At 43.1% G+C, this 13,881-nt stretch overlaps 2 protein-coding genes across 5 annotated transcripts in view; both read right to left on the reverse strand.

Annotated features, from left to right (window-relative positions):
• Positions 1-537: 537 nt before the first annotated feature.
• si:ch211-156j16.1 (uncharacterized protein LOC564557 homolog) lies at positions 538-10,947 on the reverse strand. Of its 3 annotated transcripts, none has more exons than XM_063890428.1 (5): positions 10,458-10,947; positions 3,776-4,264; positions 3,314-3,422; positions 2,848-2,884; positions 538-2,172 (listed from the first exon to the last, which is right to left on the reverse strand). In XM_063890428.1, exons 1-5 carry the CDS (start codon positions 10,519-10,521, stop codon positions 2,116-2,118), a joined length of 756 nt encoding a protein of 251 aa, XP_063746498.1. In that variant the 5' UTR covers positions 10,522-10,947; the 3' UTR covers positions 538-2,115. The 3 variants fall into 3 exon arrangements, with proteins under 3 accessions (XP_063746498.1, XP_063746497.1, XP_063746499.1); XM_063890427.1 differs by having other exon boundaries at positions 2,842-2,884; positions 10,458-10,946; XM_063890429.1 differs by lacking the exon at positions 2,848-2,884 and having other exon boundaries at positions 10,458-10,938.
• An 886-nt stretch (positions 10,948-11,833) lies between these two features.
• The window catches only part of LOC134871218 (forkhead box protein J3-like), a 45,239-nt gene continuing 43,191 nt past the window's right edge, over positions 11,834-13,881 (reverse strand). For both annotated transcript variants that reach the window (XM_063894003.1, XM_063893924.1), the window contains exon 13: positions 11,834-13,792. In XM_063894003.1, coding sequence (XP_063750073.1) covers positions 13,677-13,792 — 116 coding nt within the window. In that variant the 3' untranslated portion in view covers positions 11,834-13,676. The remainder of the gene's footprint in view (positions 13,793-13,881) is intronic.

The following is a 13,881-nucleotide window of genomic DNA, read 5'->3' on the forward strand; positions in this document are numbered from 1 at the left end:
CGCCGGTGGGGCACGGGCAGGGGTGGAGGGCTTTGGGCTGCTGCCTAAAACCACACGGAGGAGAGGGAGCCAGACACAGAGCATCTCTGTGAGACTCGCAGCCTACTGTTGGAGCCCTGCCTCAGCTTAACAGCACTGTATGAAAAAGTCCACAACATCAGATAAAAAACACACTGAACTGACAGAGGGCGTAACCGCCCCAATGGTCCGAGGCCATATGTTCCTCCGTATTTGGCGCTGTTTGTATGCCTGCTGAAGAGGGGTTGTTTTTTAAAAATGTAACTTTACTTGAGTGGGCCAATCAGAGTGGAAGCTGCCTCTGTGGAAGCTTGTGACTGATGTGTGTGAAGTGCATTTGCAAATAGAAAACAAGTGTCTCAGATTTTAACCGTCAGAAGCATTTTGGCCTGACTGAATACAGTGTTGCTCAAGAAGGTTTTTGACTTAAAGGCATTGCCAAGGCAAGTACGTAATCAAATTGATAGGAAATGGAGGAGAATAAACAGATATTTGAAAAAGATTCATACAATAGAGAGCTTTCAGAGTGTTTTCAGTTTTTTATTGAAACAGTATGAACAAAACACTGCAATTAAATAAAAGGGATCAAACAAATCAGATGGCACAAATTAAAGACCTAGAACTGATAATATGTGGCGAAGCAGAGGAGGGGAAACAAAGACATGTCGTTGCAAACATTTGCAGTGTCTAAAAGCCTATTCATTAAACATTACATCACTCATTCAGTGCACATATTAAACGAGTTTGTAAAGCAAGCGGAGCGAAGCTGAGACTTCATTATTTGTACACCCATTTAGCACACTTACAATTGCAAAAAAAATTACAAAACATGGCATTGCTGCCTAACACTGTGCACTTAAACTACAAGTGCAACTATAAAATGTCATCCTGTGCACGCAATCTGGGGTTAGCTCAATTCAAAGACCGGATGGCTGTTCTGATAAACTAACTATCAACAGAAGTACTATGAATACACTGTCAAGATAAAGTTGTCATATAACCACTGGCTGTGTGTAAGCCTTTATAAGGAAAGAAGTCATGGAAGCTGTTTTCTTTTGGAATGGGTGGCAGTTAAAAAGTAATTCACATTAATAATGCACTTCAAAAGTTAAAATCCCCCGAACTACCTAGAGAATACCAGAGACAGTGGCACAAACCCTTCTGCTAAATTTCACAGATATGTATTAGGTTTTTATATGTCAGTGTTAAAGTGGGCAGAATGTCACGTTACTCTTGTAAATGAGGGTGGCTTTTCTTTTTCTGCTAGCCCTCAGAGCTCACGAGTGTGTTATAATGTCAAAACAACTTCTGCACACAGTGCTTCATACAGTTGGCCAACATATCTGGCTATATGGGATTATGTGTTTAACTGGTGCATAGGGTTTCTTTAAAGGTCTGTTAGCCACAACAATAGCCTGGGGCTGCCTGTTTGTACTGTGTATTCTTCCATATGATCAAACGCTAGCCTATGCAACTGCAACATATGAGAAAGTCATTAGCTGAATACTGTGTAGTCCCCTTGCATTGTATATACATTCTGTGGAATTTGTAGCAGTCTCTCCTGCTTCCTCTCCTGCTCTCACCTTCAATGAGTTCTAAATTTCCATTTCGTTTTGTCAGTACTTTCCATTTTTAATGTCCTTTCATGCCGATCTCAATCAGTCACTCTTTAAAAAGGAGAGAGATTTAATCCCTAGTAGTCAGATAACCCCCACCCCCACCCCATCTTTCCTACAGTTTGTTTGATTGAACATTTGAAAAGGCCTCAAATTCTGTGTGACATCCTGTCGTCACCTTGTTTTGTTCTCTCCAGGGGAGTAGGGGAGGACAGAGCGTTTTATTTATCAGCTCCTGGGTTGGGGGTTGGGGGAATGGGGGAGGGAGAGAGGGGGGGGGCGGGGGGGGGGGTGGATAGGTCAGGAAGGTAGCGGGGGGAGGTGAGGATGTTTTGTCTCCCATACATACAGTACATACATTAACACACACAAGCCTCCCTCCCCCTCTTTTTTGGCAACAGTCCAGAGTCCTGGTTAGATTAGTTTAGTTCTGGTGTCGTGCTTGTTTTAATGATCGCGAATGACGTCACAGTTCAGTAGTTCAGAATTTCCAGAACTTTGTGCGCTCAGGCTGCTTGGCCGACTTTTTCCTCAAGGGCTGCGGGATCAAAAACAAGAGAGTCAGTGTGTGATTGAAAAAGCAGGATTATTGCTATAGTAGTAAGAGAATCTGAGTTTCAGTAGTTAAAGATGATTAATTTGTACACCTGTTTTGATTAATAATAAAAAATATCATTAAAACATTCAAGTTTAAAAAATACAAAAAAGGAAATATGAAATACAAAAAAGAAACAGGTTTACATAAAAAAAGTGTTTATAAAAACCTTTGAAAGGGAGACATTTTGGTTTAAAGTCAGGTTGTTTGGGAGTAGACACAATTAGTCTTTGGACCACATGTACAGTAAAATAAACTTTTTCAAAATAGAGCAACAATCACAGAAATACTGATAATTAGGTATTCAGTTAAACACCAAACAGAAGTTGAACACATGCTGCCGCACTTCTGACCCACACAGACCCTTTGTTTCTGCGGCTCGAATAAAACCAGCCTGATGGAAGACCATTGGCCACAAAAACCGACAGTGATTCAGTAACTAAGCTAATTCCAAAAATCACTTGGGCCATGGGACTGTGTCAGCAAAAGCAGCAATATGCATCAACCTTAGTTGGTGGGTTTTGCGGAAGAGGAGAATGTTACACTTTTGTGATTTAGGGACATGAGGGGGTTAAACCGATTAAATGAAGGAATCAAGACTGAGAAATTTACAGAAACCATAACGCTCTTCCCGGGTTTTTTGTTCTTGGCAGACCTGTGACACAAGAAACATCCGTCATTAGCAAGACATGCAGCTCATGACAGTTTTCTCAGAGGGGAGGGTGTGGTTTGTGGGAACGCTGTCACTCCGATGGGAACTCTAGGGCTCTCGAAGGAAGATGGATGTTGGAATATGTTTAACAGCAGAGACCAACTATGGTCCAAATGCTCTGCAGTTGGTGTTTTGCATGCCAGGGTCATCATATCACACAGAACAGCTCTCTTTCCAGGAGCCATTACATCACTGCCTGTGTTATTTCATCATGGGATGTGTCAGTGATGAATAAACGCTCATGCGGGTTCTTTCGCTCCATATTTAGAGGAAGCCAGAAGTGATGACTCACTGCACAACATCAATAAAACTGCCTGCATTCACATGGATTCAAGCTGTGTGTGTGTTGGTGTGTGTTTGTGAGGTACTTACGAGTATTTTCCCATTCTCCTCACTACAGCAATCACCACGGCAATGACGATAATCATCGCCAACAGAGCGCCAATCACGATGCCCACCACTGTGCCAGAACTCAGGCCCTCTGTGGGACAGAAGGACAAGAGTTACTACACTTAAACACTTTTAAGACTAAATCTGTAGTGTGTTATATGTAGACCAGTGAGAGCACCTTAAATTGCAGTTGTATTTGTTGTATGAATAAAAATAGTTTTGTCTCTTGGAAAACAAAGTACATAAGTACATCAGTAAATACTAACTATCTATTTATCTATCCATCTATCTCTTTTAGTTGTTTGTAGCTTTTAAACTATTTTTTTGACACTGCCAGACACACAGACGACAGAGTGTCTGCAGTATGATATCAGTTAACTGTAACACCTGATTTAAAGGTACCAGCTTTACACAACCCCAGTTTCCACCCCGCACACTCCTCACCCTCTGTGCCTCCTTCAACGACCACATCGTCTCCCCCCTCTACCACGGCGGCATCTGTCGCAACGTCCTCTTCCACCGCTGCCTCAGTGGCGGCTGCGGTGTCCACTACAGCGGGGTCGGTGACGAGGGTTTCTGGGGCCTCTGGGGCTTCAGTAGCAGCAGCCTCTGTCTCAACGACGGCCTCCTCAGTGTTGACTTCAACTGCAGGAAGCACCTCCTCTGTGACAGCTTCTACAACGTCTTCCACTACGGCTGCTTCTGTTGTGACTTCTTCTTCTGCTACTACAGCTGCTTCTGTTGCTACTTCTTCTTCTGCTACCAGGGGCGCTTCTGTTGCCACTTCTTCTTCAGCTGCCGCCACTGCTGCTTCAGTTGCAGGAGGACCGGTGAAAACAGAGAGTTCCTCTTTTGGAGCCTCGGTGACATCAGGGACCACGTCCTCTACAATCTCATCGACAACACCCAGGTCTGAGGGGATCTCTGTGGGGCCTGCCGGGAGAGGTCACATGTTTTAGTATATAGGAATACAATTTACTAATCTAATACTCTGTTCGTGAAACATCACAATTGGGGCGGTGGTGACAAAGTGGTCAGGGGCTCGGCCTGGTCACCAGTTCAAGTCCCTGAAAGACCAAGTGCTACCGTGGTGTCCCTGAGCAAGGCACCGTTCCCTACACTACTCCCCGGGCGCCGTACATATAGCAGCCCACTGCTCCTAACACTAGGATGGGACAAATGCAAAATTCTTGAATTTCCCCACAGGGATTAATAAAAGTGCATCTTTCTTTCAATTACAACATCAGATTTCACAAAATGTTTATGGTGGTAAAAATAATTTACAATAATGATATTATCCTGGTATCAATTGAACATTTTCAATTAATAACCCTTTGTGAGTGCTGTAGTGGGGTAAGAGAATAACACAAAGAAAGAAACATATATGATTTAAAGGCGCTAGATTATTAACACAATATAGTTTACCAACATTTTATACATTTTTCTTTTTTATATACATCAGTTACGGTTATCGTAAATACTGGTATATTCTGTCAACCCTCTTAGATATATAAAAAAAAAATCACTTCAACTTTATTAAACATAACTTTTTAGAAACTCAAAATACATAATAAAAATATTACTATTATAAATAGTATTTGCATTTTCCTTGAAGACAAAGTCCTACAATATTCTCAAAATATATATACACTTAATTGAACTTCCTATTTTGGTTTTGATATGTGAACAATCATACAAAGGGAAAATAAATTATAATATTAATTTATCTTTGTCATAGTGACCCAGGTCCAAGACAGGTAGCTGACACATAAAATAGCCCCCTTTCTGTCAGGATGGGTACAACAAAGGTCAAAAAGAATATGGCATGACATTTTCTCCCTCTCACATGACTAGCATCGCCAACACATGGCTCCGTGACCACCACACCCTATGACTCCTCCACCCCTCCATCCTGTCTTTAAAGCTCTGTGCCTGCAAGAGGGCATGCCACATCCTCTGCCTCATTTCCTGTGGGGTGCGCAGCCTGTGAGGACAGCACCGGAACACTTGTTAACCCTCCGTCCATTAATGGGGGCAGGGTGGGGCAGCAGGGACAATGCCTGATCAAAATAACTTGCTTTGTTTCAGGAAGACCCAGGAAGGTTTGATTCAATGGTGGACTGAACACTTTCAGGGCATGTCAGCCATATTTATTTAAAGCATCTACTACTTTAGTTTTTCGCTTTTTAAAAAAATCAATAGATATGTAAAATTATCGTATCTTGATTTACATTTTGGAAAAATAATATGTAAATAGGTTTAATGAGATCTCCAAAGACTTTCAGTGCCTGCAGTCAAACTGAGGCTCCCATTTTATGATTACCATCTGCAACAAGACATGCATTTATCCTGGTGTCTTTCATCAAGGTCTGGACTATGAAGCAGGCTGGGTTTAACCTAATCATTTCCCTTCAATAACCCTAGCTACATCTCCCCACGTTCAACATCCTCCCAGCCACAACTGAAAGCTACGCCTGGACAGCGCAGCTTCTAATTCGAGGAGATAGATTTCAGAGTGGCACCAAAATTACGGTCTACAGTTAACTTTCCACTGACAAGACGCTGGCCTGAAAGCTCTATAGAGTGAAAATCCTGTAAAACTACTTCTCCCTGAAACATCCTGTAGATGCGAGAAATGTCTTCTAAACTTAGCGTCTGACATCATGCTTTCTCCATCTCCGTTTTCTCCAATTGCTCTAAATACTTGAAATAATAGAGAATACTTTACAGGGGTAAAAATAACTTTGAATGGGCTAACAACCGGTGCAGTTATTCCTAGTCCTGTGTTGGCTATCGTGTTCATTAGCAACAGGCTGGATAAATATAACAAAACATTTGTTCCCACTGGGGGGGAGGGGGGTTTAAAAAACACGACCCAGACTGTTTGTTTGGAAAGTCTGTAAAGCGATGACAAAATGGTCTGTGCTTCACAGAGCATGGCCGTGCGCTATGTGTAATCGCCCCCTCAACATCCACTAACAATTGTTTCATTATGTGTACAGTTCCCACCATTAGTTCCGAGTAGTATTTCCTCCCCACTGTGTGGAGTATCTGGGGTTAATACAGCTGCATTAGTGAGTAACACAGTAAGACTGCTGCGCTCCACATCCTTTCTCATTCTTTTAATCTACTTCTTCTCCATCTCTCTCCCCATGACCCTGCCACTCCCTTAGGATAGGTTTGCTGTTGCTGAAACCTTTGAGAGAGCGGGAACAGCCCCAAGTCATTTCTGTTGCTTGATTTTATTGTGGTCTGTCTCTGGTTTGCTGTCTTTGCTCACAGTAAGATGTCAGTGTGTATGGTTAGCATGTGTGTAAGTGACCCTCTGTTAATCCTCAGAGCACAGGATCAGATTCAGAACAGGACCCCTAAAGCTGCTGAGGACTTCTAGGTCAACCAGTCACTAGATATGTGAGCACCATGTCAACTCATTAAAACCTTAGAACTCTGGGGGCACTATGAAGAGACTCGGACACACATGCACCCCTCAGCCAATGAAAATACAGGAGAATTGGATGGAGCTCAAGTTTCTTATTCATCCCAGCAATATAAAGAAGACCAGACCTGGACTAAAACACATTTACGTAACTGTGGCGTTGCCATTATTATTCCACATTTTTTCAGTGGTTCACCCGGGTCATTTTACCCACCATTACATCATTTTGACCACACATGCTCCCTCACATCCATTACCACGTGAAGCATGAAACTGCCAGAAAATCCTCCTACCAGTTAACCAACGCAAGCAAGCTGCAGTGAGTTCATGCAGTAATGATCGTGTCTATGTGTATGAGTGTGTGTATGTTATCTATGTATTAAAGGGTTCATTCATTGGTTTTAAAAACATTTTTTCACTCAAGATGTGAAAGTTAAGATTTCATAAAAACAAAAAGAAGAGTACTGGTGATGATACTCTCTGTAAAAATAGATTTGATTTACTCAGGAAAGATATTTAGGAGAAATCTACAAACTCAAGTAGTAAAATAAACACCTTAAAGTGTATGGAGGATATTTTCTTTCTACTAATCTGGAAGAAAAAATGTTATGACAGCGAAACAGCCCTGAAGAGTAGTGCCTGATAAACAAGTCCCTTGATTGACTGGCCTTTTCAAATAAGCCTAACAACCTTTAATAAGATTTAGGGATGGGAAAAGATATACAAGCAGGGTCAGAGAGGCGTAACAGGCAGGCAAAAACAGTTTAAAGTACGAGTCACAGGAATACACCAAAAAGCTGTGAGAAAGAGGTGGAGGGAGGGTACCATGAGGCTCCACTCCTGCCTGGCATAAATAAAACCTCCAGTGAGAGTGTGAGAGTGAGGGAGGCACACAACGATATACAGTGTGAGACAGGAAAGAAGGGAGTAGCAGCTTCCATCCATTACGATTACAATCAGCTGTCACTGAGGCCCCTCTTTTGTGTTTGTGTGTGTGTGTGTTGCAAATTCACAGTCTTGTGTGGGAGTGAAAGGGTCGTGCAGACGGTGTGAGGGAGTGTGTCCACCTTTGGAGCCCAGGAATGTTTTTTCGGCGCTCGAGGAGCGAAATGTGAGAGAGATAGGCGCCCTGCCCATCTGAACGCACTTTGACGAGATGCCGCACGGTGTAACCCACCCCCCCGCTCCACAAGTAGGAGTCAGCTGTGGAGATACTGGGGTGTGCCATGCATTGCACTCTGGGGGATTGTAAAGCATGAGACAGACTGGAGTGGAATATTCTCAGCCAGTCTTATCACAATGAGCGTCCACTCTCGTACAGGAACTGATTTTTTTGTTCTCCTCCTGGTCTTACTTAGATAGGAGAACATGCAGTAGGTCCCATCTGGACTCCATTGCCAGGGGCAGAAACGGGTCCAGATAAATGGGCCTTTAATCTTAGTCCTAACAGGTCTGATTAAATTCCTAAAATGTAATGAATCAGGGCATGGATGACTTTAAATGCAGCCACTGTAGAAATTACAAAACAAACAGATCGTGCTGTGGCATCACTCTAAGCCTTCTTACTCCCTACTCTTCCTTTTTTTAAACTAAACACCTAAGACTTACAATTTAATCAAACTAGCCTCTTAATGTAATGTATTGGTAATCTCGCTAACCTTCAAATTCAACTCCCACTCCATAAAAACACCCGCCCAGTTGTGTAAGTGTTCCTTAGTCTGCAGCCCTGTTTTTTCTTCTCCTACTTTCTCTTGCACCGTGTCTCACCCTGCTGCACACATAGGTGCTAAAGATATGAGACATTTGTGTGTTGTGCTCACAGAGTAGACACACACACAAAAAAAACATACATTACTCTGACGCACTGCTACAGCGTCAGGGCCTGGGCTTGGTCCCCGCTCAAACGTTCTCAGACTTCTTTCCATAAACAGATGTTTCTTTCTCCTTGTGGAAAACTTTGGAAGTATGACTGGGTGTTTCTTTGCTCAAAACGAGACTGGGTTTACGTGAGAAGTGCTCCTTCTGTAATGGTCCCTCTTTACCAGCATGTGTCTCATATTTGGAGTATGAGCGCAACATTTGAGTCATTTCTAGAAGTGGGCACGGACAAAGGCCATTGACCTCTCCCTTCAGCAGCCAGATGTGACGGGGACGTTATAGGCCCAGAGAGGCAGACAAAACTCATTAAGAAGGAGACCGGCGGGGGGGGGCAGCAGTGTGAGGGAGGAGGTGCAGGGTTTTACAGGATACATGGGGCTTGCTAGTTAAGTGAGCAGGCGCGAGAACTTAAAAGCCCCCCATTTGAGAGGCATGATGGATGTGGAGCTATTTTCTTTGTTTCCTCTTTTCTTGGGAAAACTGAAGCTGAGATTGATTCTGAAAGTTTAAGGACTTTTTTTTTTTAATTGAAGAGTAAACTTCCTTGGTAATGGTGCAGGCACGTCGTCTCCTACCGGTAAAGGTTGTTGCTTAAAAATAGACCCAGCCCCTCTCTGCTCCCCCTGTGCCGACACCAATTTTGTCCCCCGGGGTCCAGAGACTCATCAAGCTGGAACAGGGAAAGGGGGCAGAGAGTTGGTGGAAGGCGGGAGACTATTAAGAGAGTTTGGGGGGGTGGGGGGTTAGAATGGGGGGGGTTAAGTGGTAAAGCTTGATACCCCACCAAAGATGGGTAAATGCCAAGGGGTGGCGTGCTGCACGGACTGACAACATGCGGGTGAAAGAGGGTGGGGCGCCTCTTGAAGCTCATCACGTACCGGGTGTTCTCTCTTTTCGTCGCTTGCTCCTCTCTCATCCATATGACCCTCTTAAATATAGAGCCTCTCTCTATTAATACCCGCACGCTAAGCAGCCCTGCCCTACAGTTCCCTCAGGCCTCAGCCACACCCCCCTCCCCTGCCTGCCGCTTGCTTGCTGGGCAAACACTGCTGGTCAAGGCGCAGGAAGGGAAGCAGAAAGACATGAGAAACATGGAGAAAGCAGAGAGGAAAGGCATGAAAGTGGTTGCAGTGAGAGAGAAATGGGAGCCGGTGGATAATCTTTCAGATAAATGTGACCAGTGTGTGTTACAGTTTACAGACCACATCCCTCCCTCGATGAGTATGAGCGCTAGTTTGGGAGTCTTCCAAAGGATATTCCTTTCTTTTCTTTTCTTTGCCAGTGCCAAGAATTTACAGACACGAGGCAGCAGGGCTCCTGCTATTACATCACATTTCCCCTCAGTGACTGCAAATCAGACTGTTTCTCAAGAGCTCAGACGTAGCGTGAGAAGGAAAAAGAGAGAGAGATGGAGGGAGTTCAAATGTTTAAATCAGAACAGGCTATCCACTTCAGTTGGCCCCTCTTTGTTAAATTAACACCCTTGACCAAGACTTTGGATGAGTGATTCCCGGCTTAGGTGGAACATATGGGCCAGAATACAGCTGGCTGTTTTCAGAGGCAGTTTACAGTGATAGTGAACAATTAAAACATTTTAAAATAACAAAAGTCTTTATGAATTAGTAAATAAATACACAAATTAAAAATTGTGTTTAATTTATCCTTTAAAACCAGCATTTAAAGTGTTATTATTCAATCAGCAGAGGTTAAAACAGACAAAGAATGTCGTGGGGTGGGCACATGGAGACAGAGGGAGCAAGGGGACACAGTGTGCTAATGGCAGGACGGGGATAGCAGAGAGTTTTCACTTACTTGCATGTGTGAAGGCGCAGAAAGGGCCAGCCAGGGCCAACAGGAGCAGCAGTTGAACATTCATTGTGGTGAAAAGTTTTCTCCTCCAGTCACAACCTTTAGGGGACTCCCTCAGGGCAAAGAGCACGACACCGGAGCCCTTGCACACACGCCAGACACACACACCAACCGGCCTCTCCGGACGGGAAGGGCTGAAGGACCCAACAAAAAAAAGGTCAAGAATAAAGATAAAGTCGTCAGGGGAAAGAAGCGGCCTGAGATCCGTTTAACTGGCAGAGTTGAGGAGGAATAGGCAGTTGCTCTCTACTGGAGGAAGAAAGAGTGGTGGAGGGATGTGAAGAGGACAAGAGAAAAGAGAGGAGCTGTGGCCACTTTGAGGAAGTGGAGGGGGAGAGAGGGACTGGCACACAGCAGGAGAGCGAAAAGAGAGTGTGTGTGAGTGACTGAGAGTGGAGGAGGGGTGCTGGTACTGGTGGTGGGCTGGGCCGGTTGAGGAGCAAGGGGCAGGTTGGGTTGGGAGGAGGGAGTCCGGATTGGGGCAGTAAGGTGGCTTCAGCCCCTCGTGGTCCAGCCCCGAGCGGGACAGGCTCTCATCTTGGTGGAAAGCCAGGCCCCCTGTTTGCAAACCCAGCAATCTGTACACACACACACAAACACACTTGGAAAACACCAATAAATAGACCGTTGTATTATTTATAAAGACAAGACAGGCTCTTTAAACTATAACTGTGCAGCTCACACAATTAAAGCACCAGGCGTTTAAAATGCTTTCTGAATGAATGGAGCAAGATGTAAACAGAGGTCTAAAATAATGCTTAATCACAGAGTTGGCGGCCAACAAAGTGTCTGCAACTGAACACAGCTTCACTTGATGTTGCATATCACAATTCTGAGCTGTTCCACAGCAGACAGCATCTGCATTTATCTTTTAAATGATCAACATGGCCGTCACAGAGAAAAGTGACAGCGTGCATCTGTTGCTGACAGACGGTAGCAAGAGAAGGCAGCTTTTTAAGCAGGTTTGTGCCGTGAAAAGGAGCCGTAAATACAGTTAGAACATTGTGTGACTTTCACACCGACAAGCATGGGTGGTCTGCTTAGTTTACATGCGATGGAGGGCAAACAAACTGTTGCTTGGCACTAGGCTGACACCTGTTGGACAACAAGCTAGAGGGAACTTTATCAAGTCTCTCTCTCTCTGTCTTTTTTTTTACCTGAATCATTTATATTTTTACAAGCTCTGATAGATCACAGCAGTATGTTGGATAAAGAGTCAACTATAGAACTTTTCCAGCATAATTTAACGTTTTCTGTTGTTTTAAACATGCCGACAGCTGAGGAAATAACGACAGCAGAAGTGAGGTTAGCGCCGTAAAAATGGTCAATGACATTTTAATAATAAACACTGAAACAGATTTTAACTGCTGAACTGCCATACACAGATTATTTATAACACACAAAACGCCAATGGTATTTTTTTTTTATCACTTATTTACAATATGCTGAAGATATTTACATACTTGTGTCTCCTGACGGACAAATAACAAAATACTTTCTCTCCATTTGCTGTTCTCTTTTCAATCTGTTTTTCAAGGGCAAACATAGGAGTAACATAGCGTTATTTACATGGACAACAACACACAAACATACAATATATTCATATATGCTGGTCACTGTAATACAGCATTTAATGGCAAAAAATGAAGAGTATTTTTTTTTTTTTCCTTTGTGATGAGACCTTGTTTAGACCATTTGAACAATCACTGAGATCTTCCAAACAGAAGAGCACTTTAAGGTCCCATGTTTCGCTTTGTACCCACTTAATAAAAAAATGGTTTATTTTGTGTATTTTTTTAGCTGTACGCTTAATGAAATCAGAGAGGACTATACACACTTGTACACACAGAAAAAATTATACATCACAGTAAGAAAAGTTGAGCATTTTTGTTCAGACTTCGCTCCCCTTTGTTTATCTACTTTTTTTCAAACCTCTTTTGAATCCAAGAAATAAAATGTTCATATTATTATTTTACTTCTTTCATTCACCAGATGCTATCAAGTCTAATGTTGTGCAAAACACTGCCTGGTCGTAATTGATATGCACTTTCCCAAAAACCTTTACTCTTGGAAAACCAAATTATATTCCGGAAAACGACGCATCCTTGTTTACAAAGTCATTTGAATTAGTGGCTATTGGTTGAGCGACTGAAAAGCTTATTCCACAGTATTTTTCTATCAGTTAGCTTATAAGGTGACAAATGAAAATGTTCAATTTTTTAGGCTCGCTGTCCACCAACAGGAAGTGACAGCACCCAACAACACACGGTAACTTCACATACGGAGATGTAAATGTCTTTGTGTTGGTCTGACATGTTTTATGAATGTAACACCCTGAGAACATGGTAACGTGGACTGTTAAACACGCACTAACAACATTTAAAGTGATCAAATTAAAGTGGATTTCCAAAGAGACAGAACAAGGACAAAAAAATGAACAGATTGTGGTGCATAGACCAAAGGGATTTAACCTGTTTAACCCACCAGGTGGCGCTTCACTCAACCACTGATGATTCAGGCTGAACAGGTGCACTGTCATTACTTCCTGCTTCATAAATCCTCCTTCTAACTGCAATTTTAAAGAGCCACAGCCCCGCAGATGCCCAGTACTGATTGAAAAAGCAGATGTGACGAGAAAAAGAAAGGATGAAAATGTTGAAAGTGAGTGAACGATGATTTTTCTGGTGGGAGTTTGGAGAACAGGTATCTATTCCTTGCAGGTACAGGCGCTGAAACTTTGCAGACAGAAGTTGTAGCAGGAAACACAAAAGATTTAAGAAAACAAAGAGAAAGCAATTCACAGACAATTTTGACAACACTTTGGCGATTTGTTACCCTGTTGGCACTATGGGGACACGACGTGACACAATTCAGAAAGCTTCAGATGTCTTTTTGCTTTGGACGTTGTATTCGAATCTCAGTTTGGTCCAATCCCATGTAAGTCTTTTTTTTTATGATTGTCTTTATACTCAACATCCACTTGTATCAGGGGAACAAAAAGGCCAGCAAGATCAGAAAAAATATTTCCGTTTGTTTGTTTTTTTCTGTTGGATTGTCTTCTGTTTTTTCACTCAGGTGAAAGGAGGTCAGATTGTTCCATGCCTCACCTGTCATCCCATGTCCCTCCATCTCTTCATCCCTCTGTTAAAACAGCAGCTCAGTTTAAACTATGGAGTCCCAGTCAAAGTCGTCCTGGATGTCGTCTGCAGCGAGCATGCGTCTCACCTGGAAGTGCCCCAGAGGCAGCCTGTGCTGCTGGCTCAGCTGGCTGAGGTGACCTGTCCATGGGGGTAGAACAGAAGCATTAGACACATAAAATGACATTTTCTGCCACTAGTGTCTCTAATGGTGGCCGCTAATGCTGGCT

This window comes from Eleginops maclovinus, chromosome 1, assembly GCF_036324505.1.
Source record: "Eleginops maclovinus isolate JMC-PN-2008 ecotype Puerto Natales chromosome 1, JC_Emac_rtc_rv5, whole genome shotgun sequence".
In the NCBI taxonomy this organism is placed as follows: domain Eukaryota; kingdom Metazoa; phylum Chordata; class Actinopteri; order Perciformes; family Eleginopidae; genus Eleginops; species Eleginops maclovinus.